Here is a 26,644-nt window from a genome sequence, read left to right as displayed (position 1 = left end):
ATTCCTTGCCAATGTGCTTTAAATGAACCTTCTGACTTATTAATAAAACTCAGTGACTGGGCACAGTGGCTCTTGCCTGTAATCCCAGCACTTCGGGACACCAAGGAGGGTGGATCACCTGAGGTCAGGAGTTTAAGTCCAGCCTGGCCAACATAGTGAAACCCTGTCTCTACTTAAAATACAAAAAGTTAGCTGGGCCTGGTGGCAGGTGCCTGTAATCCCAGCTACTTGGGAGGCTGAGGCAGGAGTATCACTTGAACCCAGGAGGCAGAGGTTGCAGTGAGCCAAGATTGCACCACTGCACTCCAGCCTGGGCAACAAGAGCGAAACTCCATCTCAAAAAAACCCCACCTCAATGGTTTATTCTAGTCTAAATGTTTTATGGTAGATTTGGAATAGTCTGGGCTATTATTTAACAATTATCTATAGTTATACTTTAGCATTGATAATGTTATTGTACTTTCTTTTTTTCTTTTGAGACCGAGTCTCACTCTGTTGCCCAGGCTGGAGTGCAGTGGCACGATCTCGGGTCACTGCAACCTCTGCCTCCCGTGTTCAAGTGATTCTCCAGCGTCAGCCTCCCGAGTAGCTGGGATTACAGGCATGTGCCACCATGCCCGGCTAATTTTTGTATTTTTAGTACAGACGAGGTTTTGCTATGTTGGTCAGACTGGTCTCAAACCCTGGCCTCAATTCCCAAAGTTCTGGGATTTAGGCATGAACCACTGTGCCTGGCCATACCGTACAGAAACACTCTATGGTGTATGTGTGTATCTATTTGGAACTTAGTTTTATAGTCTTTTTTAAAAATACCTTATTATAGTACATTGTTATTTTGAACATGTTAATACTATAATAGTTGAGGTAGACAGAACATTAGGACATACCATATTCTGTATTTTTTCCTCTGTATTTGTCTTTGGTATCAGTCCCTGGATTTTTGCTTTTATGAGCCTGTTTCTTTCATTCCTATTATTTTTGTTATCAATCATCCTAGTGCTTTTTAAAATTATTGCATTAGCTTTCTAGCTTGTCTTGGCTGCTTTCAGTCTGTCCTGCATGTTGCAAAATTATTTTAACGCATACCACTTGAGTGTATTACTCTACTGTTCAAAATGTTGCATTGCTTTCCATTGTCCACTAGGTTGCTCATTGCCCTTCACAACTTAGCCAGTCACATTATTTATTCATCCATCCGTTTATTCATTCAGCCATATTTATTAGCTTCTTCTATGAACCAGACAGGATGCTAGGTTCTGAGGACAAAATGGTGAACAAAAACAAAAAGGAGCCCTGCCCCATGGGTCTGGAGAAGGCAAACATTAATCAAAATACCACATAGATGAAAGTAAACTTTCAGTCATCATACATTCTACAAGAGGGAGGAATATGTGCTATGAGAGCTTATAATGAATTAGATATGGTCAAGGAGGTCATTGGAGCGCCAAGATCTGAAGAGAGTAGTATTTGTTACTCAAAAAATAGAAAAGAGGATTATACCAGACAGAGGGAATAGCATGTCCAAACGCTTTTTTTGTGTGTGTGTGAAGGGAGTATATTTTGAGAATGAAAAACTGAAAGAAGGCTAATGTGGCTTAGACACAGGGGTGTCCAATCTTTTGGCTTCCCTGGGGCACTTTGGAAGGAAGAACAATTGTCTTGGGCCACACATAAAATACACTAACACTAATAATAGCTGATGAGCTAAACACACACACACACACACACACACACACACACACACACACACACACAATCTCATAATGTTTTAAGAAAGTTTACAAATTTATATTGGGCCGCTTTCAAAGGCGTCCCGGGCTACATGCAGCCTGTGGACCACGGGTTGGACTTGCTTGGCTTAGAGCATAAAAGAAGAGGGATCGTAGTATAAGATGGAAAAGAAGGTTGGACTTGACCGTACAAGGGGCTTCCAGGCCATGCTGAGGAATATTATTAATATAAAAGCAATAAGAAGCCATTCAAGGGTTTTATTTAGAAATAGGGGTGGAGGAGAGGGAGATAAAAGTGGTTGTTGGAGCATTGTTGTTTAGTCTTGACAATAGCTTGGTCAAGGAGGTTGGTGATGGTAGAAGAGTTTCAGTTTCAAGAGATATTTAGGAGGTTAAATCAATAAAACCTGCTGACATATAATACAGTTGGAGGTGTAAGAAACAGGGAGGAGATGGCGTCCTGCAAAACTGGATAAATAATGATGCCATTTTACTGAGTTAGGGAATATTGGAAGAGGACCATTTTGGGTAGAGGAAAATCTTAAGTTCAGTTTTGAACATGTTTAGTTTGACACACCCTTTGAGCCATTCGGGAGGGTGTGTCACTAGGCAGAATATTTGGTGCTCAAAAGAGAGAGAGAGAGGCTCAACATACAAGTTATTACTATTATTATTTGATTATTGATAGAAATCGAAGCTGACAGTAGTAGGGTTGACGGTTGAGACTATACATTGGGCAAGACCTAAGACTGATTCTTGAGGATTTTCAGCACTTACTAGTTAGGTATTGGAGGTTGTGTCTAGGTTAGGGGTGAGGATGGAAGGGAGGAGCAGTCAGAGGAGAGAAGGAAAACCATGAAAATATTTCAGCATGAAAGCCAAAGGAAGATTCCTTTCAAAAGGCTGGGAAGTAGTTTTGAATGCTGCTTGGAAGCCAGATTTGAAAATGTCCAATAGATTTAATGACTCAAGGAGAGATCTGCTGCTGTGTAACAAACCATCCCAAAACTCAGTGACTTAAAACAACAGTTTATTATTTCTTAAGAATTTGTTAGTTGGTTACATAAGCCCCAGGCTTATCCAGTACTGGAACATACAAGATGGTCTTAATTATATGTCTGGGGCTTTGGTACTGCCTGTTTTCTGGGGGACCTTGCTTCTCATCTGTGTGGCTTCTGTCTCCATCATTTAGTAGCATAATTCAAGCCTTTAAGCATGGTAGCCAACTTCTATGGAAGTGGAAATAAAGCTGCTAGGCCTGGTAAGACTTAGACTCTGAATACCTTTGAGTACTTCAGAGTACTATGCCATCTACCAGAGTAACCAAGCCAAAACAAAACAAAACCCATTGATAAGTCTAGTGTGAGAGTTGTTTGTGAAAAAAAAAATTAACAGTAGGGAAATCCAATAATTGATAGGCTAAGTGTAACTCCAAAAGACAGATACATTGAGTGAGAGGACTGGGGAATGAAGACAATTTCCTAATTATTCCTCTGCATTTTCTTTAAGTTTGACCTCACCTGGGCTACTAATTTCCTGAACACTTCCTCTTTCTTTCCTCATGTACTCCTTCTCCCTCGACGTTATTTCTCTATCTCTCTATATTAAAATCCAACCCGTCCTTAGAGGATTAAAGCCTTTCTTAAAAATCTTTCTCTCCTCCTTTGCACTTTATTCTCCGCCAGTTCTGAAGTTTAATTTAGTTTTCAACCCAATATTTATTATTATTTCTTGTCTCCTGTGTGTTTGATCATGATCTTCACTCTTCATTGCTCCCTAACTTGCATGAAGTTCTCAGTAAACTTATTATTCTTCACACTTGCTCAGGTGCTACTTCCTCTGAGAAGTCTTCCCTGGTTTATCCCCTAATCATTTATTGTTTTGTACTTTATGCATATTTTTATTGTTGTATATCATAACACATAATTGTTTACTTACATGTCTTGAAAGTAGAAAATTACAATGTCTAATGTGTTGCCTTTCATTAAATAACTCTTGAGTTATAGCTTGATTTCTGATCCCCATTCTTTTTTTTAAAAGGCCCCACATGTTAACAATAAAATATATATATTTATGATGACCTAATTATTTCTTTGATACTGTGCTGAGTTCATTGGTACTAGGTCACTGCAGTAAACTATAAAGAAAAGTTATGATTTGGTATATGAAGTAAAAAATTACGAGAAATAATATATGGTCAAGTTTTTTATATCTCTTAATAAAGCAAGAATGAATATATGAGGTTATGTTTTCAGTGGAAGTATGTACATATGTAAATTCTCAGTATGCATCTTATATATTGAGCTGGATGGAGTGTTTGTTATGGTGCGAGCTTATGGAATATGTTTTTCCACCCCTTGCTCAAGGTGTCAGGTAGGCTTTGCAGCTCATGTGTTTGTATTCTCTATGTGTGGGCACATACAAAGGCCATAGAGATGAACTGGTTACACACACAGGGAAAGAATAAGACTTCCAACTCTTGGAGATAAGACTGGTTCTGTGACTCAGGACTTAAATTAGCATGGAAGCTTAGTATCTATGTGTGTATGTGTATGTGTGTTGGGGTGGAGGGAGCACAGGGTTTTTTTTGTTGTTTTGTTTTTTTGTTTAGTTTTTGCTTGTTTGTTTTGAGATGGAGTCTCCCTATGTCACTCAGGCAAGAGTGCAGTGGTGCTGTCATGACTCACTGTAACCTGAACCTCTTGGGCTCAAGCTGTCCTCCTGCTGCAGCCTCCCAAGTAGCTGGGACTACAGGTGTGCATCACCACACCTGAGTTGTCCATGTGTGTGTGTGCATGTGTGTGTATTTGTAGAGATAGGGTCTCACTATGTTGCCCAGGCTAGTCTTGAACTCCTGGCCTCATGCAGTCCTCCACGCCTCAGCCTCCCAAAGTGCTAGGATGACAGGTGTGAACCACCATATTTGGCCAGGAGCACAATTTTTATTGGCAGGACACTGAGAGGTGCTTGTGATCTGATTATAACTCCAGCTTTGCATCTCTTTTACTATGACTGTGTGAGTAGAACCTCATTTATTATTTCATATGACAAATGCTGTGGGGGAAACAAAAGTATCAGATCCTTCTCCTTTCCCTTTTCCAAACTGGTGGGATAGGCTGCGAAGTAAATAGGTCATTAAAACTTAAGTTGGAAGCATGATTATGAGAGTACATATCATTTGAATTACTTTGGTAATAGAACCAGTTGGCAGAACTTCCAAGTTCAAGAAAGGGGAAGTCTTTTTCTTTCCTTTTTTCTTTTTGAGATGGAGTCTCCTTCTGTCCTTCAGGCTGGAGTACAGTGGTGCGATCTGGGCTCACTGCAACCTCCACCTCCTGGGTTCAAGCGATTCTCCTGCCTCAGCCTCCTGAGTAGCTGGGTCTACAGGCACATGCCACCACGCCCGGATAATTTTTTGTATTTTTAGTAGAAATGGAGTTTCACCGTGTTAGCCAGGATGGTCTCGATCTGCTGATCTCGTCATCCGTGACCTTGGGCTCCCAAAGTGCTGGGATTACAGGTGTATCCCAGCTAAGGGGAAATCTTGTGCCCAGCTAAGGGGAAATCTTGTGTTGGTATAGATTAGTCCTGGCTCATGGCGGGCTCAGGTTTGATCCTCATCCAGCCAATTAGGTTGTATGCTAGGAGACATCTGTTTAGATTACTGAATTGAAGATGTTTTAAAAATAAACTTCTTTTATCTTTTTTTACTGTTTGTTGGTTTCTATTTTTTACATTCTACAGTTTAAAAAATAAGTAATAATGTATGAGAATTTTGGTTATCTGAGGTTTTATAATAGCTTTTCTTACAGTGAGCTAGCTAAAATGTAATCTCAAATCTTGTTTATTGGGCATAATTTATCTACATTAAGTCCTGAAATCGTGCTATGTTTATGGTCAGTGCTCCATGAATAACTAAATAATTAAAATTTAAGTTGCGCTTTAGTCTAATTTTAGCAAAGTCACAAATAATTAGAGTCTGTACCATAATCAAATATAAAACAATCAAAAAGGAAATTGCACTTTTGTAAGTACATAAAATTTGAGCATACCTGGTGATAACTGTCACCTGCCTAATCTGCCATTTGTTTTTCAGACCAATGGAGAAGTAGGTTTTATTCCTTTTCTTTTGGTAAGAAGTTGAGGAAGGACTCAAAGATGAAGGGGCAGTAAGGCTCTGTAAGGGAAACTAGGAAAAATAGGACAGTCTTCCCAAATTTAAATTGAAGTTGCATTTCCTTTTCTGTTGGCTACCAAGATGTTGACATAAGATATTTGAGTTGGCAATATTACTAAAATTAATCATTTAAAATAACAATATGGAAAACCTCACTTGTATTCAAGCAAAAAATAAACTGAATATAAACAATAATTTTCTCTGCTTATTAGTCCATTAGACTGAAACTTTGCCCAGTATAATTTTATAAGATTCTAATAAAGGCTCACAATATCATGGTTATGGGAAAATTACTATATTATTGAATCACACATGGTTTATTCAGTTCTTAAAATTGCAGTCCTCCCTCCCTAGATGTTCTAGAGTTGATGATATAGCATGGGTTACTTGAGTGTGTTCTCCAAACAGATGTCTCCTAACATACAATCTTATATTACAGTTCATCTCTGAAAAGGGGATAATAATAGTATCTACCCCATTTGCTTGTTGTAAATATTGTATGTAAAGCTCATGGCATGGTGCTTGGCACATAATAAGTGTTCAAAATATGCTAGCTATTGTTTATTGTTATTGCCTGTGTTTTAAGAAATGGAAGGGAAACACAAGAGGGAGAAAAATACATTGCCACTCCTTTGTATCAAGAGTAACTAGGGAAAAAGCATAGGACTATGCATTATAAAAATAACCTACAGTGTTTATAAGATGTATTAATTAGGGACTTAAAATCACTAGATTGATATAGAAATTAATTTAAATTTTTTTTCTAAAAGTAGTTATTTTTATAATTAAGATGTTTTTCATTGAATATAATTAGTTTTTTTATATTAATAATTCAACATTTGATTTTTTTAAAATGCAGATTGTATTTCCACTCCTGGTTAGGCAATATAATAACAGTGTTTAAGAGCACAGTGTTTAAGAGCCAGACTTACCTGGGTTTGAATTGTCTCCTCACCACTTACGGTATACCTTCTGACAAGTCCTGAAGCTCTCTGTTTGTCGTTTGTAAATGAGGATTATAATATTGCCTATCTCATATGTTTGTTTTGTGGGTTAAATGGGTTAATATATATAAAGGGTTTAGAATAACTTGTGGCATCTAATAGTAAACACTATAAAAGTATTATTGTTATTAATAGCTAGGTTTTTAAAAGCATCATTAGTTCAGACACTTCCATTTGAATACTTGTACTAGAGTTTCTTGGGATTAAGTCTCAGAAAACAGCTCTTATGAAACTCTTAATCCCATTCAGTGTTCAGAAATAAAAATCCTATTAAATATCTTGTTAGCTAGTACTGTGATTCTCAGTTTTCTTCTTTCTGTGTGTTGGCTTATCTTTAAATACAGCTCTGAAACAGATTCCTTCAGGAACATGATCCTTCTGTTTAGAACTCTTAAAGTACTGGGTGTATTTTATTATTTATCTTTAAATCCTCAGAGCCTAAACATGCCTGATATTTGGTAGGTACATAAAAAATGATGAGTGAATGCATGTATAGTTTTCAGGAAGTAGTCTACCTTCTTGCAATGTATTTTAATGGCTGATCAAGAATAACTCTTTGTTAGGGATCCTTACAAATGTCTGAGCTTTGGAGTTAGTAATTACTGTATTTAATCTTTCTCTTATTGGGTTGAGGCATATATAGTAAGTTTTCTTGTCTTTGGATTTGTATAAAATAATGACATTATTGTAAAAGAGGTATAGATAACTACTGACTTTTGACAGTTATCTTCATATTAATATGTTTCAGTACTTTGGATAAGAATAAGGAATATAAAAGTTTCTGCCATATTTGCCTTATTCTTTTTTGTTTTGGATTTTTAAAAATTTAATAAATGAAACAGAACATTGCAGATTGATAGTGTTTAGTCTCTCTTGTTCCCCTACTCAGTGTCACTTTCCTCCCTCTTTCCCTTCCCGTAATCAACAATTGCAAATTTGATTTATAGTCATTTAGTCCACGTTTTCTTATTTTTACTACACATATGTAAAACTATTCTAAACATTACTTTTAACAATGTGTAGAGATGCTATTCTGTGCACCATTTTGCACTTTTTTTCCTTCCATGTAATACTGTTTTTGACACAGAAATAGACTACCACGTGTACGGTCACCTGATATAAGAAAGAGGTAACATTCTTGTGCAGCATAGAAGGGATGGCCTATATCAATTGGATATCCATTTGGGGAAAAAATGTGTCTTTGCCCCTATTTTGGACCATACTGCAAACTCAATTTCAGATGTATTACACAAGTGGGAAAATAATAAGCTTTTAGAAAACATGGGAGAGTGTCTTCATTATCTATGAGGAGACAAAAAGCACTAACTGTGAAAGGAAAAAATAAGATAAATTCCATTTATCAAAAGATACCACTAAAATAATGGAGGAGGTAACAGAATAGAAGATATTTGCAATACTGTAATGTATCCAATAAAGCAGCAGTCCCCAACCTTTTTGGCACCAGGGACTGGTTTCCTGGAAGACAGTTCTTCTATGGACACAGGTAGGTATGGTTTTGGAATGAAACTGTTCCACCTCAGATTATCAGGCTTTAGATTCTCATATAAGGAGCGCACAACCTAGATTCCTTGCATGTGCAGTTCACAATAGGGTTCATGCTCCTATGAGAATCTAATGCCACTGCTGATCTGACAGGAGGTGGAGCTCAGGCGGTAATGCTTGCTTGCCCACTGCTCACCTCCTGCTGTGCGACCCCATTCTTAACAGGCCACAGACTTGGGGATCCCTGCAATAAAAGATATCTGGAATAGATTAACAATCCTCCAAATCAATAAGAGAAAGCTATACAACCCAATTAAAAATAATAAGCAGAAGACTTTAATAGTCACTTCACAAAAGAGCACGTTGGAATAACCAATAAGCATATGAAAAGGTATTCCACTTCCATAAACATCAGGAAAATTAAAACCCCACTACACACACACACACACACACACGCACACACACACACCCCCAAAATGGCTAACATGGAAAAGACAAAACTAAGTGTTGATGAAGGAGACACAGAGCAACTGGTTCTGTCATACATTGCTAGTAGGAGTATAAATTGGTATAACCACTTTGGAAAACTGGCAGTATTTGATGAAAGTAAACATATTCATATCCAGCAATTCCACAACTAGGTATATACTCAACAGAAATGCATACATATATTTTCCACAAAGACATGTACTGTAATTTCATAAGTTATACTATTCATAATATACCCAAACAATTCAAAAGGATAGTTATGGAGTTTGAGACCAGCCTGGTGAGATCCCTTCTCTACAAAATATTAAAAAGTGAGCTGAGTGTGGTGGCACGTGCTGTAGTCCTACCTACTTGGGAGGCTGAGGCAGGAAGATCTCTTGAGTCTAGGAGTTTGAGGGTGCTGTGAACTATGACCATGTGACTGCATTCCAGCCTGGGTGATAGAACAAGAACTTGTCTCTGAAAAATAAAAATAAATAAATTATGACACACAGATAAACAATTTGGCAATAGGAATGAACGATCTACTATTCTGTGTAGCAGTATAGGTGATTCTTATCTTTACAATGATGAAAGAAGCCATAAACCAAAGAGACAATACTCCATTTTTATAAAGTTCATAATCAGGCAAAACAACTCAGTTGGAGAGAAGCATAAGTTAGTAAAGTTACCTTTCTTGATACAAATTTCAGTTACACAAAGGCATTCAACTTGTGAAAATTTGTTAAGCTGTGCTTTCTGGATATATGTTCTTATATGTATGTATGCTATATTACCCAAAAAACATTGTTTTGAGATCTATCCATGTTGGATGTTAGGAGTTCTCATGTATTCATTTCACATGTGTGTGAACAGACTGCAGCTTATTTATTGATTCCCTTATTGGATTTCTAAATTGTTTCTAGTTTTCCTCTGTTTCAAATAATGCTGTAGTCAATTGCTTTTTTTGTTTTTTTTTAAACATCTTATACAAATATATGAGAGTTCTTCTAGGAGGTGGCATTGTTGGGTTTTAGGGTATGCTCATGTTTGGCTTTATCAGATACTATCAAATTGTTCTCCAAACAGTAATATAATTATAGGGTCACTAGAAGTGTTAGAGAGTTCCTATTGTTGGATATTCATCACTTGGTATTGTCAAACTTAAAAAAATTTTTGCTAATCTTATTGGGTGTGAAATGGTATCTCATCAATATTTTAATTCGTGTTATCTGTTAACTAGTGTATTTGATCATCTTTCTACATGTTTATAGGTCATATGGATTTCCTTTTAGGTATCCTTATCTATTGCCCATTTTTTGCTTTTGGGAATTGTCTATTTTTATTGCATATTTTTCTAGGGACTAACTATATTTTTCTTCATTTATGTACAATTTTCCTTGATTCTCAAAGTCCATATATTCAGGAAGACCTCCCCACCCCCTTTGATTTTTAAGACATTACTGGAATTTCACCTGTAAACTTTAAACCTGGAGTAAGTCAATCGTCCTGAGATTTCTCCTTCAGATTTTAATCTTTTTCCTATTTCTGTTTGCCTGCCATTACTCTTTATTCTATTTAATTCATTTACACTACGGTGGATTTTCCCCATTTTTTCTTTTTGAGAGGTTGGTGGTGATTTGGGGAGGGAGAAATGAGAAGCAATAGAAAAATAAAAATTTGCCTAAAGTTTATAAAATTGATACAGCTATGTGTAAAATGCTTAGAATATGCTTGTGATGCTTGCTGGTTTTTTTTTTTTTTTTAATATATTTGAAATTCAGTCTAGATTCAGCATTGTACAGCCAAAGGCAATTTATTTCATTTTATATTGTCTGTGTTGCAGATGCTCATCATTACATGATTAGTTTGTGTGTGTGTGTGTGTGTGTGTGTGTGTGTGTGTCTGTGTGTGTGTGGTCCACGCAGTGCCTGTTTTCCCCCAGATTCTCAAGACAGTTCCATGTATCCATTACTCTGCAAAGCAACTGCATTAACAGTTGAAACTTCACCTGGTACCACTGGTGCTTTGACATTTCTGTGATATTAGAGAGAAAATGACCAAGCACTTGGTAGCTGTGTTTCCCAAATACTTTAAAGGTGGTTGGTTGGTCTAGGGTAATAGGAGATGATGTAAATAGTGCTTGCTTATTTATCTTCTGTCAGGATGTGGTAATAGCAGTAAGGGCCTGGAGTTCCTGAGCTGTTTACAACTGTCACAGAGCCTGTGAGGCTAGGAAACCTTCGAGAATATCCTGGCCCAGATTTCTTCAGCATTCCTTCTCTGTTGCTTCTGCCTTCTGCCTTATGTGCCAGAGAAAGAGCTCATGACTTCTGTCCAGAGTCACAAAATCTTGGCTGATCTTGATGGAGTCTTGCAGCATATTCTCATGGCATGAATCTTTTGAAGAGAGGTGCCAGTATAACATAGCTTCACTAGGAAAACTCTTCCTAGAATAGAATTGGATTTCTTTTTTTAATGGTTTGATGTAAGTCAATGAAGAAACTTGAGTCTATTTTAGTGTAGAATGACTTCAACCCCCATCAAGTTTGGAAGTCTTCTCTATGTGAGATTTAGAAAGGCTGTACACAATACAATTAGGTCTTGCTTGTGAAGAAATTAGTATAAAAAATGACAATTTAGAAGTGATCATTTTAAAGCATGTTCTGTATGAAAATATACTCCAGTATTTGTAGAAAAACGCCCTAAACTGAGTCTTGACTTTATTTTTAAAAAATCTGTAAGTGGTAAGGATTTTTGTTTTCCTAAGCACCATATACTTAAGTACCATTATCACACTTAAAAGATTATTAGCAATTCCAGTAATGTAATTTTGAAATTTCCTGATTGTCTCAAAAATCTTTGCTTTTGCCTCTTTTATAACAGTTTTAACTCCTCGGATTCCCTTCCCTTGCTTTTTTATGCCACTGATTTATTGGAGAAACCAGGTCATTTGTCCTGTATAATGTTCCACACTCTGGATTTGACTGATTGCTCCCTTGTACTGGTGTTTAACTTGATCCTATATCCCCACTATTCCCTGCAAACTGGTAGAACTGAAGGCTTGATTCAATTCAGGTTGAATCTTTTCTTTCTTCCTCTTTTTGAGTAAGAATCCTTTATAGTTGATGTTGTGGTATTGCATCATGTCATGAGAAACATAGTGTCTGGTCATCCTCATTGAGTGATACTGAGATGAATATGTGGATTCTGTTTGTACACTGTTACTCTCTTGGTATAGAAGGGCCCATTATAGTCATTTAAAACTTTGTAAGATGCTTAAGAATCTCAGAAAAGATTCTAACTTAGCAGGTCTAAGGGAAGAAACATCTATTATTAATAAAACATGCAACACATACAAAACCTCCCAAACCTCTCAACATTTACTCAGATATGGTAAGAATCGCTACATTTAAAATGTAATTAGAGTGACAAAATTTACTCTTCTACAAATGCTTTAAGATTGTTTATCTTGTATAAAATGAAGCATATTTAAAAATGTTAAGAGCTGTGAAGATGTTTCAGATTGCTGTGGTGTAATAACAAAGTACTAACTCTGGACACAGGAGGCCAAATCATGTTTTTGAGGTCTATTTTTTTTTTTTTACATTTAGAAAATAATAAGACTGGACACAGTGGCTCACGCCTGTAATCCCAGCACTTTGAGAGGCCGAGGTGTGGGTCACCTGAGATCAGGAGTTTGAGACCAGCCTGGCCAACATGGCAAAACCTTGGCTCTACTAAAAATACAAAAACTAGCTGGGCGAGGTGGTGCACACCTGTAATCCCAGCTACTCGGGAGGCTGAGGCAGGAGAATCGCTTGAACCCGGGAGGCAGAGGTTGCAATGAGCCAAGATCGTGCCTCTGCACTCCAGCCTGGGAAATACAGTGAGACTCCACCTAATAAAAAAAAGAAAGAAAGAAAAAAAAAGAAAAAAGAATAATAACATATCTATCACAGGGTTGTTTTAATGAATAATTGAAATGATCTATTTGGAAGCAATTCAGCACCCAGTAATTAACTGAGTCTAAATCTGAAATTCATTCCAACAATACAGTTTTCAGTCTATAGAAAATTAACAGTATCATGTGCTGTTTTAGCTATGTCTGAATAAGCTTTTATATTTGAGCTTGTTTTTCAAGTGATAGGAGAGTTGATGGAGTTTTAACACAAGTGTAGTTAAAGTAGGCTTTTTGAAAAAATAGCCTGTGGAATTCTTATTACTGTTTTTTTCCCCCCTACTTTCAGCTTCATTTACCTCTTAATTCTCCTTTGCCTGGAAGTGAATTGACCAAGGAACCTTTTCGTTGGGATCAGAGACTCTTTGCATTAGTGCTGCGGTTGCCTGGCACCATGTCAGTAGAATCAGAACAGTTGACAGGTGTGCCTTTAGATGACTCTGCAATCACACCAATGTGTGAAGTGACAGGTGGTAAGTTTTTTTGCTGGCAGTAATTCGGTAACTTAAAGCAGATTTTATCTGAATGTTTTAAAAGTGTACAAAAACAAACATCCATGTTTGTTTTTATTTAACAAGTTAATATTAGGAATTAATAGGCATATATGGTTTTAACAGTACATTTATTGATAATGGTCTATGATCTTCATTTTAATAGAATGTGGTTACTATTGGATATGACAAGGAATGGTAATATTTTTTCTACTTGTATAGAAAATGCTAGTATTTGAAGTTGTTAAAGTAATTTTCTTATCTAGAAAGATTGCCAATGATTTAGAAGTACCATAGCATTATTTTTTGCAAAAAATGTTTTGAGAATCATCTCTGTATATTTGATGGGATATGCTTGGTTAAGTGCAATTTTTCCCAGAGGCAAAGAGATTGATAGATTAAAGGAAACAGATAGTGAGGTCTTATCCAGCTTCTGTTTCACTTATACATCAGATTAGATAGGTACTATGCTAAGTGAACAGCAAGGGAAATTGTGAAATACATATGTAATCAACTCAGAACTCATTTAATGTAGAATTAGCTAACAGGTGGATTAATTTCATATAGGTATGTATTGCGTGCTTACTGTGTACCAAGTATTGTTCCATGCTTTTGGCTTTCAGTAGTCAGTAAGACAGACATGGCATTTTTGCTTTCATGGAGCATTTCAGTTCTCACCTAAAAATTTTATTAAAGTAATTTTAATATCAAATTCTGTATTTGATATTAAAACGTGCAAGTCTAGCATTCCACTGTTTTACTTACGATTAGGGCCTGTGACATAGTCTGCAGACACACTTGGTGCTCTAATGAGATTCATCATAGCCAGCTACATAAGAGAAAATATAAGTTCTAATTAATATTTTAGGTGTATTTTTTCTAAAATTCTATGGGTTTTGGAAATCTGCAAAATTCACAGACAAAAAGGGATTAACCTTACACAGGTGTGTGAAATAGATAAGTTAGAAAACTGTTATTCATGTCATTAAATGCTTTCATTTTATAGAAATGCTTTTTGTGAACTTTTGTAATGCCTTCACAATTTAATTAACAAAGGGCAAAAAAGGCATATATGTAATTTTTTAAAGGGACAACCTGTCATCTAAATTTGAAAGTTAACTAACAGTTCTCTTTACATAGATAATATTTTTCGGTGACAGTTGTATTTTTTTCTGTGGCAGGGTGCACATTTATATTCATGAAATTTCAGTTTCCAGCTTTGAACTGGCACCCTTGTTAAAAATTCTGATTTTTAAATTTTTTTTTTTTTAACTGGGGATTTTACTTAACAGATTCTGAAAGGCTTGGAGGCTATAACATTCTCACATTGGAAATTCCTTACTGTGAATTACTTAATTTGAACTTAGAATTACGATGAACTTTTGGGACTTAAATATACTATAACTTTGTCACTAGGATCAGGAATATTGACAGTGTGAAGTGAAGTGAGTGGTATAATCAAAGAGTCTGAAAAGAACCATGAGATATCATGTAGCAGTTATATCCTTGCCTTTAGGCAGTAATATATTAAAGCTACTTTGCTTATTCTTTCAAAGGAACATCTCTAGAGGAGAAGTTCCAAAGTCATCCTTGGTGATATCTTTCAATGATGCAGAAATCTTAGACAAGAAATTAGGAAGTCTTCTCTAAATATACATTCTAAATCCTTCCTGATGTGATAGTTTATTTGCCCCTTTTCATGCTCTTACTAGCAATAAGGTAAGCTGCTCAAATGTCACTCACCTTTTCATATCTCTGAATAATGTGTTTTCTTCCTTTTTTAAAGGATGTTCACTAAAGAAAGTTTTGGGGAACACCAGAAAAGTAGAAAGAACAAAAAAGATAATACCCACTGGTATTGCACTATCCAAATATGTAATCACTGCTAACAATTCCTGTGCATTTTTAAAACTTGAGGTTGGCTGGGCGCGGTGGCTCACACCTGTAACCCCAACACTTTGGGAGGCCAAGGCAGGCGGATTACCTGAGGTCAGGAGTTTGAGACCAGCCTGGCCAACATGGTGAAACCCCATCTCTAATAAAATACAAAAATTAGCTGGGCATGGTGGCGCATGCCTGTAATCCGAGCTTTTTGGGTGGCTGAGGCAGGAGAATTGCTTGAGCCCGGGAGGTGGAAGTTGCAGTGAGTCGAGATCGTACCAGTGCGCTCCAGCCTGGCTGATAGAGCCAGACTCTGTCTCAAAAAAAAAAAAAAATTTTTTTTTAAGTAGTTGTTCATGTGTGTATTTGTGTACATTTATTTTTCCCATTATAGAGTAATTCATGTTCGCTAAGGAAATATTGGAAAAAATTCACCTGTATTGCCAAAATAATAATATATTTCTTTCTATGTATTTTTTTAATTACATAATTATAGTCATTGTAAGCATTTTTATTTTGATACCAGGTAAAGGTAACTCTAGACCAAATAACTGTTACTAGGTGTTCGGAGTACAGCAGGAACAATAGAAAGCTTACATCTTTGTACTGAGTGACAGATAATAATCATGTAAAATAAATAAATGATATTTTGTACTAGTACTACCTACTAGTATTGTAGTACATAGTAGGGTGCTACCTACTTTGAAGACAAAACAGAGTAAGGGAATAGAGACTAACTTGAGGCAGAGAAGGAATATTCTAAGTTTTCTTCTGAGGAGGTAAATTTGAGCAGAGACCTGAATAATGGAGTTAATTACACATATATCTAGGCGAGGGAAATGGCAAGGAAAGGGACATGCTCTCTGTATATTTGGAAGCGACAGGAAGGCTGGCATGGCTGGAGCTTACATAGGGAGGAATGGAATAGTAGCTAGGTTTAGAGAGGTAGGCAGGGGCCAAATATTGAATGGCTCTTTAGGCTACAATAAATGTTTTTTTTTATTTTCCAACTATGATGGGAAGCCTTTTGAAGGCTTTTTATAGGCGGTGACATCTGATTTCTATTTCTGAAATATCACTTCACCTGTGAATATAGAGTGGCAAGAATGAAAGCAGGAAGACTAGTAGTAGTACTTTATTCTAGCTTTGGAGGTGGTGAGAGGTGGCTTAACGTAAAAGAGAACCAAAGATGAGGACAATAAGGGAAGAAGCAATCAAGGATGGTTCCCAGATGATTCAGTTGTTCTGAACCACTAGAGATGGATGGCTGTGCCAAGGACTGAGATGGTACACTAGGGAGAAGCAGGTTTGGGGGAGGTGCAAGGACGATAATAAATTTTTAAATGTGTAATAGACGTGTTGTTGAATATATCAAGAATTTTTAAAGTATTTTATAAAAATTATAGATATTTCTAGATTAAATACATTTAACTTTCTTAGCCTCTGTAAGGACTATTGACCAACTTAGAAATATTCATTTGCTGCTTCTCTATTTGACAAAGATGCTAATACTACCTTTAGACTCACTATATTTAGTTTGACTTTTTTGTGGACTCCACATAACCCAAAGTGAGACAGCTTCTTGACTTGAAGGTGTATGCTAATATAACTTTTTTCACAAATACAAGTAGTGATCCTAGAAACTTTATGCATTAGCGCAAAGTGTTGTATATTCCAAAGAGTAAGTTTTGACATAGACAATAAGTTCGCATGAGGAGCATTAAGTAGGATATAGGCTCACTTTGTAAAGAAAGCAAAATTTGCTATTTCTCTTTAACTTTTAAGATAATTGATTTTAATTTGCCAAATGACTCATTTTGTTCTTTTTCTCCAATTTTTGTAAAATGTACTGATTAGTAATTTGATTTCATGTTAAGATTGATTTGCTTATGTTTTCTTAATAATTGATGACACAACTTAGGAGAGCAGAGATAATTGTCATAGTTTATATACTTTTGCTTTTTAATGACATCTTAGGAATATGCTTAAATTTCATGAAATAAGATACTCAGCTTTTATGTAAACTTCTAATATTTTGCATGTAAAGATGGTTAACCTTTTTATGGATTGCTTTTTGTATATACTTAAATTGACTTAGAAAAAAGATTTAAATTTACCAATTGTTTCAGATAAGTATGACTTCATATAAATGCTCTATTTTAAGTATGATTTCAAATTAACAGAGGATTTCCAAGGGACAAAGGATATCCAGAATAGTTTCTGATACCCTGTAAGGATTTGAATTGTAGCTGTATCACTATGCTAACTTGGAAAAGTTAGTTAACCTCTCTGTGCTTTAGTTTTCTTATTTGTAAAATGGGGAAAATAACCCATACAATTGTTGCTAGGATTAAAGAAATTAATATCATAAAATGATTGGAACACTGCCAGGCACATAGATACTCAGTAATTGGTAGATATTTGTTAAGGTTACAATCATCATTATTTTATACAGTTGTTATATGATACTTATTTTTTCTAAGTAAAGCTGACTTCGAGGATTTGAATCACCATTGTCTATAATGTTCTCTTTTCTGAGTAGCCTTTAACAAATCACCTTAAATATAAGTTGATATGAGTAATTTGATGTGTCAAATGTAATGATGTAGCTTGTGTTCTGAAATAATTGGTTGAATGTGTAAAAGAGTAGGGCTTCATATTGAGCTTATTACAAATAATACTGCAAAATATTTGGCCAAAGATTGAGTTTTAGCTGTCAAGGTTTTTAGGTTTTTAGGTTTTTAGTGTTGGTCTGAATCAGAACTGTATAATAGAAATCTGATTAAAGTTTTATATGTAATTAAAAATTTCATAGTAGCCACTTTAAAAATTAAAAAAGATGAAATTAATTGTAATAATATATTTTACTTAAATCAATATATCCATAATATTACTTCAGTATGAGATTGATATTTTAAAATTACTGAGATGTTTTATTTTTTTATACTAAGTCAACAAAATCAGGTGTATATTTTACACTTACTATACATTTCAGTTCAAACTAGCTATATTTCAAGTTCTCAATAGCTACATGTATCTAGTATATAAAGTATTGTATAGCTAAGGTCTAGATATTTTTGTTGAAAATTCCTCTTTAAAAAATCTTTTCACTCATATCTTTTAAAAAAATCACTAGTATTTAATGCTTCTGAACCAAAAGTAGTATAGGTTAAAATGTGCAAAAGGGGAATTCACGTAAGACAGGTAATTCCCAAGTATGTAAGCTAAGTGAAATTCAGAAAAGCACACGCTACCATCTGTATATTAAAACGCAAATATTTAAAATACTTAAAAACTGCCAATGAACTAGTTAAGTAGTTATTACATATCTACTATGTGCACAGTAAATCTTAGTGATAATACTTTTGTTAAGCAGGAATAAGATTTTAGGGAGACAGTTACTAGATGTGTGTGTGTATATGTGTTAAAGATAAATTATATTGCATAACAATTGGAGATAGTGTGTTTTTTTGTGTATGTTTTTAAAAACATAAAATATGTGACTTGTTTTCATTGTGTGTTGTTCAGACCAAGAATTCTATGTTCCAAATACCTATAATTAGAGGAAAAGACATACTCTCACAAAATGGGATTGTTGGTTGGTTGGAAATAAGGATTTTTTGTGCACTTTCATAAGATAATGAAATTAGTCAACTTCTACCATTGAACTTTTGTTAATTAGTACTGTCAGAAACCCCACAGTTGTTTTTTTCTTGCTAAAGATAGGAATTCTTGCAACTAACTAGTTTACTATATTCTTCTTCTTCTTCTTTTTTTTTTCTTTTAAATCTCAGGCCGTTCGTATTCTGTGTGTTCTCCAAGAATGCTTAATCAGTGTCTGGAGTCCTTGGTGCAGAAAGTACAAAGTGGGGTGGTAATAAACTTTGAAAAAGCAGGACCAGATCCTTCCCCCGTAGAAGGTATTATTGCACTTTTGTTTTAGACATTGAAAACTTGCTTTATTGTTTATTCAACTAGAACTGAAAACTTACTGTGATTTGGCCTTAAGATTGGCAAGACCAAATTATTAAGACAGGCTGTTGGTAAAGAGGGAAGATTAAATAGGAAAGTCAAGGTAAACTAATGGTGGTCTAGTAGCATCACCTTTTTGTATTAATGATTGTTTATTGCCTGACATTTTGATGAGTCAAAAGCCTTTTAAAGTATTTATAGATAAGCAAATGTATAATTTCTTTGTAGTATTATACAATTGCCTGTCAACATATATATGCTTCTCCTATGCTGTTTAATTCCCAAAGTGTTCAATCCTAGATGTTTAACTCCTTAGCTACTTTTGGACCAAGGATCAAACTGATTGAAACTAAATGGTGTATGTGGGTCAAAAATGAGGAACCAGGCTTTATTAAGCTTGATTCTTCTAACTCTAGCTGAGTCCCACATGGCTTGTTCTTAGCTTCTGTATCATGAACTATTTCCAATAGCCAGTGGATATAAGGAGTTATAGTACAACCAATGGATGGTTTATAGCTGAGACTCTCTGCATTGTATGTTACCTATTTCAAGATTTAGAGAGTCATGGCTGGGCGTGGTGGCTCACACCTCTAATCCCAGCACTTTGGGAGGCCGAGGCGGGTGGATCACCTGAGGTTTGGAGTTTGAGACCAGCCTGACCAACATGGAGACACCCCGTGTCTACTAAAAATACAAAATTAGCCAGGCGAGGCGTGGTGGCGCTTGCCTGTAATCCCAGCTATTTGGGAGGCTGAGGCAGGAGAATTGCTTGAACTCGGGAGGCGGAGTCCGGGAGGCTGAGGTTGCGGTGAGCGAAGATGGCGCCATTGCACTCCAGCCTGGGCAATAAGAGCGAAACTCTGTCTCAAAACACACACGCACACGCGCGCGCGCACACACACACACACACACACACACACAAAGATTTAGAGAGTCATTTAATGATAATTGGCAGAGGTGGTCCACTAAAGTAGGTACCTGGGAAAAGAGAAAGATCATAGAGATGAATGAAAGAATGGGGGCACTGAGAGAGTACTGTAGGGAAGGAATGGGTGATAACAATAAGTTGTGTCATGTCTTCTTTAGCAAAACCAGACTTAAAAAAAAATTTAATTGAATTGTTACAATGTATTTATTTTTAAATTATTTTAATGCTTTGTTTAGAGTTTGGTACTAGTAAATGTTCACTAAATTGTTGAAGATAGTTGGTGTTTTCCTGAAGTTATTTTAGATTAAAGGTAGGTGCTTTGGTCTAGATTTGCTTATTAAGTTTTTTTTAGGCTTCAGTTAAAATGATTTCTAAAAAATAGTCAATTTGCAATACTTATTTATTCTAGTATTTATTGTGCGCCTGGCACTGTTTTTGACATTTGGGATATGATGATAAAGGTGGCAAATTGGGTGCTTGCTCTTATCATCTGATGAAGAAAACATGTCATTCATCAAACAGATATTCACTGTAAAGCATGTTTTATGTGTTCCAGTTGGGAAAGCAAAGGATGCTGCGGACCTCCTTTGAACTGGCGAACTCATAGTTGGAATTTGTACTTATTGTCTAATGAATTACAATCTAGTCTAAATATTAAGCAGACATAGTGTTCTGCCATTTAAGAAAAATAGGAAAACCTAGAAAAGAACAAATATTAGGAATTTTTTATTAAGTAATAATGGATATAATTTAACTTTTTATGCTTATCCCCCACTTATGATACATGCTTTCTTTGTCTTAATTTCTTTGTTATAGATGGGCAGCCAGATATATCAAGGCCTTTTGGATCTCAGCCTTGGCATAGCTGTCACAAACTCATATATGTCAGACCAAATCCTAAAACTGGGGTTCCTATAGGTCATTGGCCTGTTCCAGAGTCTTTTTGGCCAGATCAAAATTCGCCAACACTAGTAAGTACCAGAGAGACTGTAACTATGTAACAGTAACCATTCAGCTGCCTTTCCTATTAGTTTTAAATTCTGTTGTGAAAGCTGTGATTAATTTATGGGGATTAGACAGATGTTCAAAGTGCTATGATACCCTGTTACTTGCTTTAGTGTGCTGTATTGTTTATTATGAAGTAATAGAAAAAAGAAAGGCATCTCCTTCCTTTAGAATCTAATACTATGCTCACGTTTTTTATTCTTGGCTTCTGGGTACAAAATTTCCTCTTTGAACTCTAAATGGGGATTTGTCTCTGGGACACAATTTAGGATTTAAATGAAAGTTTAGAAAATAATTTTAATAGTTTGCCTGCAATTTTTAGGACTTAGTCTTAAATTCATATTGATGTGTATGGTTTTAGTTATATACAGTGTTGCAGATTGGAGGTTTAAGCTAGAACAGATTTTCTGATTTTGTTTACCTGAATTATTTTTAGGAACAATGAAGTTTGCTCAGTGATCATGGTGAATTATCAGTATTCATTATATAATTATTAAAATAACAGGGTACATTTATACAGATTAATATTCATTTAGTTGTGTTAGTGTACTCTTTTCTTTCCATATTTTTTTTTCCAAGTATCTGAGGGCATTAAGGGATATTTTATGGGAGAGCATGGCAGTGGTTCTCCTTGATTTTACCCTTAGAAAATAAGAATTGTATTTCAGAGATCATTAAGCAGTCTTTAGTAATGTTTCATACAACAAAACCTTTTTGAAACCTTTTGTACTTCAAACCTGTATCAGCTCTTCAGGATAATTTTTATTTTGAATTTATAAAGTGATATTTCCTTTATTCATTAGGGATTTAATAAAGTAGTGCATGAAGTTAAGGTTTTCTAAATTTCACTGAAGTATCTTCTTCATACCTTCTCTTTTTTCTGATAGAACCATCATAGTTTTTTTAGTCTGGCTTTATGGAGAAACTTTCAATTTCTTTGGTCATTTTACTTTCTCTTCTGGAGGTCTTTCAACTCTTACAGAACAGATACCTTATTTGTATGAAATATTGTCATGTTGGTTATTTATTCTATTGTATTTATTTAACACGTACAGGAGAACATACAGTACCTGAGTCGTAATGGAAAGAAATCCAAAACCAGTATCACAACCCTTATCTATTAATGCTGCTCTAGCAGTCTATCACAAATTCTTACAAGCCATAGAGGGTGGGTAGGATTTCAATTGGAGAAGGAAATAGTATGAGAAAAAAATATGGAAGTGAAAAAGAACAAGGTATGTTTAGAGGAGTAACAAGTAGCTGAGTATGGGTGGATCATAACATGTATATAGGACATTGAGAGTACTATTAAACTAACCAAATTTTTTATGACTTTAAATGCAGGGTTAAAGAATATTAGCTTTTTAACAGTGGAATTCAAAGAACAGTTGAAGATGTTTTTAACAGACATCTTTAGAAAAATTGATTTGGTAGTGGTTATATGCAGAAAAATTAGAAGGGGGAGATGAGCTGAAAGGCAGGTAGGTTACCTAGAGGGCTATTGATATGGTTCATGTAAGAGATTTTAAGTGGTTGAATTATGATGATGGAAGACAGAATAATAAATAATATTGGAAAGAACTGGCAAACTTTAGTAACTGAAGGATATTAGGGGAAGTGAAATTTTTATAAATTATAATATTGAAGAAATACAAGATGTGAATTTGAATCACAGCACTACTAGTTACTAACTAGTGCCTTTGGTTATCTTTTGTAAGCTTCAATTTCCCATCTGTTAAGTGGCTTGTAGCTCCATCTTATTGGGTTGTTTTGAGGATTAAACAAAATCATATATGCAAAATTTTCTTTGCCAAATTCTAGAGGATCTTTCCCTCCACTTTCCATCTTGGATCTCAGTACTTTTATTCACAGAATAAGTGTGTTTCATGGACTGATTGAATAAACTGTGTATCAGGTGCATGCTAAGCACAGGAGCACAAGATGAGTAAAACATAGTGCTTCCCCTCTTGAACATTACGCGTCTATGGGCAGGTCAGACATGTACACATCATAGAGTACAGTGTGCCAACTGTCATAGAGGGGTGGGGCAGAGCCAGAGGAGGTGGGCCTGACAGCCTGGTGTGTTTTTGGAGTACAGAGTGGGAAGGGGTATGAGGGAAGAAGTCTTTTAGAGGTTGTTACATGCCAACTTATTCTTCTAAACTTTGTTTGCAATACACAAGGGAGAAAGTAAGTACTTGGCATGGCAGAAGCATGGAGTCTGTATGGCATGGTGTGGGAAGGCAGGGACCAGATCACTGAAGATCTTTGTATGTGATATTGAGAGTCTAGACACTATTTTTAGGTATTTGGCTGTTACTTTTACTGAATAATTTTAGATAGGGAAATTATATGATCCTATTTATATTTCACTGCCATAGGATTGATCAGAGGGGGGCTGATTAGAGACTAAACAAAGCAAAAGGCAGTTGTACTAGTCTAATCTGAGAAATGATGAAGGCCCAAATTAAAGTGGTAAGAAATAGAAGATACATTTCTCGAGAGATGAGAGTTTAGTATTAACAGAAGGCAGCAACTAGGACTAACTACCTACCATGTTTATGTGTTCTGGTAAGTGCCTTAGAATTTGTGTTATCGGTTTATCCAGGTCTTTGTGACAGTTAAATATGGAGGATGAGGGAAAGACATCAAGAATAACGACTAGGTTTTTAGAACAGGTTTTGTAGCTTGGGGGAGAAATAACAAATTGTACATATTGTGTCTGAGGGACCTGTGGAAGATTCAGGTTATGTCTAGTAGGTAGTTAGATACAGCAGAGAAATGAGAGCCATCTGACCCCAACACAGTAGATTTGTGAACCACCAGGGTATAAGCAGTAACTGACCCAGTAGCTATGAAATTTAAAATTACTTCCTCATAGCTCATTTTGTTCACAAAATCTCACAATTGGTGAGATTTTTAGAAAGAGGACTATTAAGAGGTAGATGGGGGGTAACGTGCCTTTTTTAAAAAAGTATTTCTTTTTTATACCTCTAGAACAGGGTGTATATCCTATAGAGTTTACCAAAATAATTGCTGGAATAGGGAAGGAAGCATTAGAAGTTCTATTTATGGTTGTTTTTCTCCTATTTTAATACCATTTTGGCATGTATTTTGTTATGCACATCTACATTTATAATTTATATAATTAGAAATATATAATGTATATTCAAAAACCGATCAATATCTATGATTACGTTGGAAGTCACTACTCTCTATAAGTAAATTGCTACAAATGAAGACTTGTGACAGTTTCCATATACATTTCTCATTTTTTGGATGTAAAAATTAATGAATACTCAATTACTAAATTTTGCATAAGACCTAAAACTATTTTCATTTCTACAGATTTTCAAGTGTTTGTCTTTTTCTTTTGAATATTACATAACGTTAGCATTACATTTTCAAGTGTTTTCTTTCAGCTTAATGTTGCTTTTAACAGTAAATCAAACTCTTATTAGCAAGATGGAGGAACTGAGTAAATTTTGATAATGAGGGATACTTAGTTTTGTTTCTGGAATTTCATGTAAATAGTAATTACAAGACTTTCCCGTTTAGCCACCTCGTACATCTCATCCTGTAGTGAAGTTTTCCTGTACAGACTGTGAACCAATGGTTATTGATAAACTTCCTTTTGACAAATATGAGTTGGAACCTTCACCACTGACTCAATTTATCCTGGAAAGGAAATCTCCTCAAACTTGTTGGCAGGTGAGCTGAACAACTTACAGTGACCCCAAAATTTAAATGAGGTGTTTCTTAAAAAGCTGAATTGAATCAGTAGTTTATATAACATTCTTTAAAGGTTATTAAAGTTTTAATTGCTCCTTTCTAACAGGTGTATGTGAGCAATAGTGCAAAATATAGTGAACTTGGTCATCCTTTTGGTTACTTGAAAGCCAGTACAGCACTGAACTGTGTCAACTTATTTGTGATGCCTTACAATTATCCAGTCCTTCTTCCCCTCTTAGGTAAGTCATTCTTGTCACATTCTCCTTGGCTTAGCATGTAAAAGTTCTCCTAAAGAGCATTTCCTTATAGATTTTCTTGTCTTTTGGAAATCAATGAAAATATTTCGAATATTCTAAAATATTGAACATCTTGAAGAAAAGATAACAACCTGTTTGTGTTTATAGTAAATTAAAAGATGATACTGTAACACTTTTTAGTCTGCAATTTAATGAAGGTTTTTTTTTTTTTTTTTTTTTTTTTTTTTTTTTTTTTTTTAGCTTTTTGGGGATAGAGTCTTGCTCTGTCGCCCAGGCTGGAGTGCAGTGGCGTATTCCTGGCTCGCTGCAACCTCCGTCTCCCAGGTTCAAGCGATTCTCCTGCCTCTGCCTCCCTCCCAAGTAGCTGGGACTATAGGCATATACCACCATGCCCAGCTAAGTTTTTTATTTTTAGTAGAGGCAGGGTTTCACCATGTTGACCAGGCTGGTCTTGAACTCCTGACCTCAGGTGATCTGCCCGCCTTGGCCTCCCAAAGTTCTGGGATTACAGGCATGGGCCACTGTGCCCGGCCAAAGGTATTACATTTTAAATTTTTTAATTAAATATTCTAACTTTTCTGCAAGTTAGATTTCTAACAGTTAGAATTGGTAATGTAGGCTTTCCGTTTGAAATGAGACATTTTGTAGAAGCATAGTATAGTTAACAAGATCTGAGTGCATTTTCTAAGAACTTATCTATACTTTAATTTTCATTTGGCAAATATTTTTTAAATAAAGGAGTTTGTTCCAAAATAATATGATAAAAGCCTAAAGTTAGTTTCTAGGTACCATCTAGCTATCATTTTTGAGAAGTGCTGTTGGAGAAAACTTACGCTCCATGAAATCACTTTAAATTTAAAAGTTATAGTCAAAATATTAGTAGATATATTTTATAGAAAACATTATGCATGCTTTGTTTCTGTCTTCAAATCTGCTTTGTGTCTAGGTCTAGGGAGAGCATAGATTTTCCTTGTGTATTTTCTGTTTCTAACTTAATTCCTACATGTACTTTTAGATCATAATTGGCATCTTTTCATTTTATAGAAAATGACAAAACCATAAATCTTACTGCCTTTCATGTTAAAAAAAGTCTGATGTTACTCTCTCAAAAATAACAAGGCAGACTTTAAAAAGGAAGCGTCTTTGACTTGACTTCTATGTGTGAAAATAATGAGTAGTGATAGTTTGTTCACATTATACGTTTCTAGATGACTTGTTTAAAGTGCATAAAGCAAAACCAACATTGAAGTGGAGACAGTCATTTGAAAGTTATTTGAAGACAATGCCTCCCTACTATCTCGGGGTAAGAATATTATTTAAAAGAACTTGTTGGCCGGGCGCAGTGGCTCACGCCTGTAATCCCAGCACTTTGGGAGGCCGAGGCGGGCGGATCTTGAGGTCAGGAGATCAAGACCAGCCTGGCTGACATGGTGAAACCCGTCTCTACTAAAAATACAAAAATTAGCTGGGCGTGGTGGCGGGCGCCTGTAATCCCAGCTACTCGGGAGGCTGAGGCAGGAGAATCGCTCGAAACC

The 26,644-nt window shown here is 35.6% G+C and overlaps 1 protein-coding gene across 8 annotated transcripts in view; it reads left to right on the top strand.

Annotated features, from left to right (window-relative positions):
• The window catches only part of INTS6 (integrator complex subunit 6), a 200,408-nt gene that overhangs the window by 45,857 nt on the left and 127,907 nt on the right, over window positions 1-26,644 (top strand). For all 8 annotated transcript variants that reach the window (XR_012092585.1, XR_005236459.2, XR_005236458.2 and 5 more), the window contains exons 5-10: window positions 13,133-13,316; window positions 19,010-19,135; window positions 20,932-21,086; window positions 24,679-24,831; window positions 24,959-25,091; window positions 26,318-26,412. Coding sequence is in view for 2 of the 8 variants with exons in the window: in XM_037986669.2 (XP_037842597.1) it covers window positions 13,133-13,316; window positions 19,010-19,135; window positions 20,932-21,086; window positions 24,679-24,831; window positions 24,959-25,091; window positions 26,318-26,412 (846 nt within the window). In the remaining 6 variants the exon portion in view is untranslated. The remainder of the gene's footprint in view (window positions 1-13,132; window positions 13,317-19,009; window positions 19,136-20,931; window positions 21,087-24,678; window positions 24,832-24,958; window positions 25,092-26,317; window positions 26,413-26,644) is intronic.

The sequence above is a fragment of the Chlorocebus sabaeus genome, chromosome 3 (assembly GCF_047675955.1).
Source record: "Chlorocebus sabaeus isolate Y175 chromosome 3, mChlSab1.0.hap1, whole genome shotgun sequence".
NCBI lineage: Eukaryota > Metazoa > Chordata > Mammalia > Primates > Cercopithecidae > Chlorocebus > Chlorocebus sabaeus.
The sequence above is the reverse complement of the archived record's forward strand: the minus strand, read 5'-3'. Positions and strand labels throughout refer to the sequence as shown.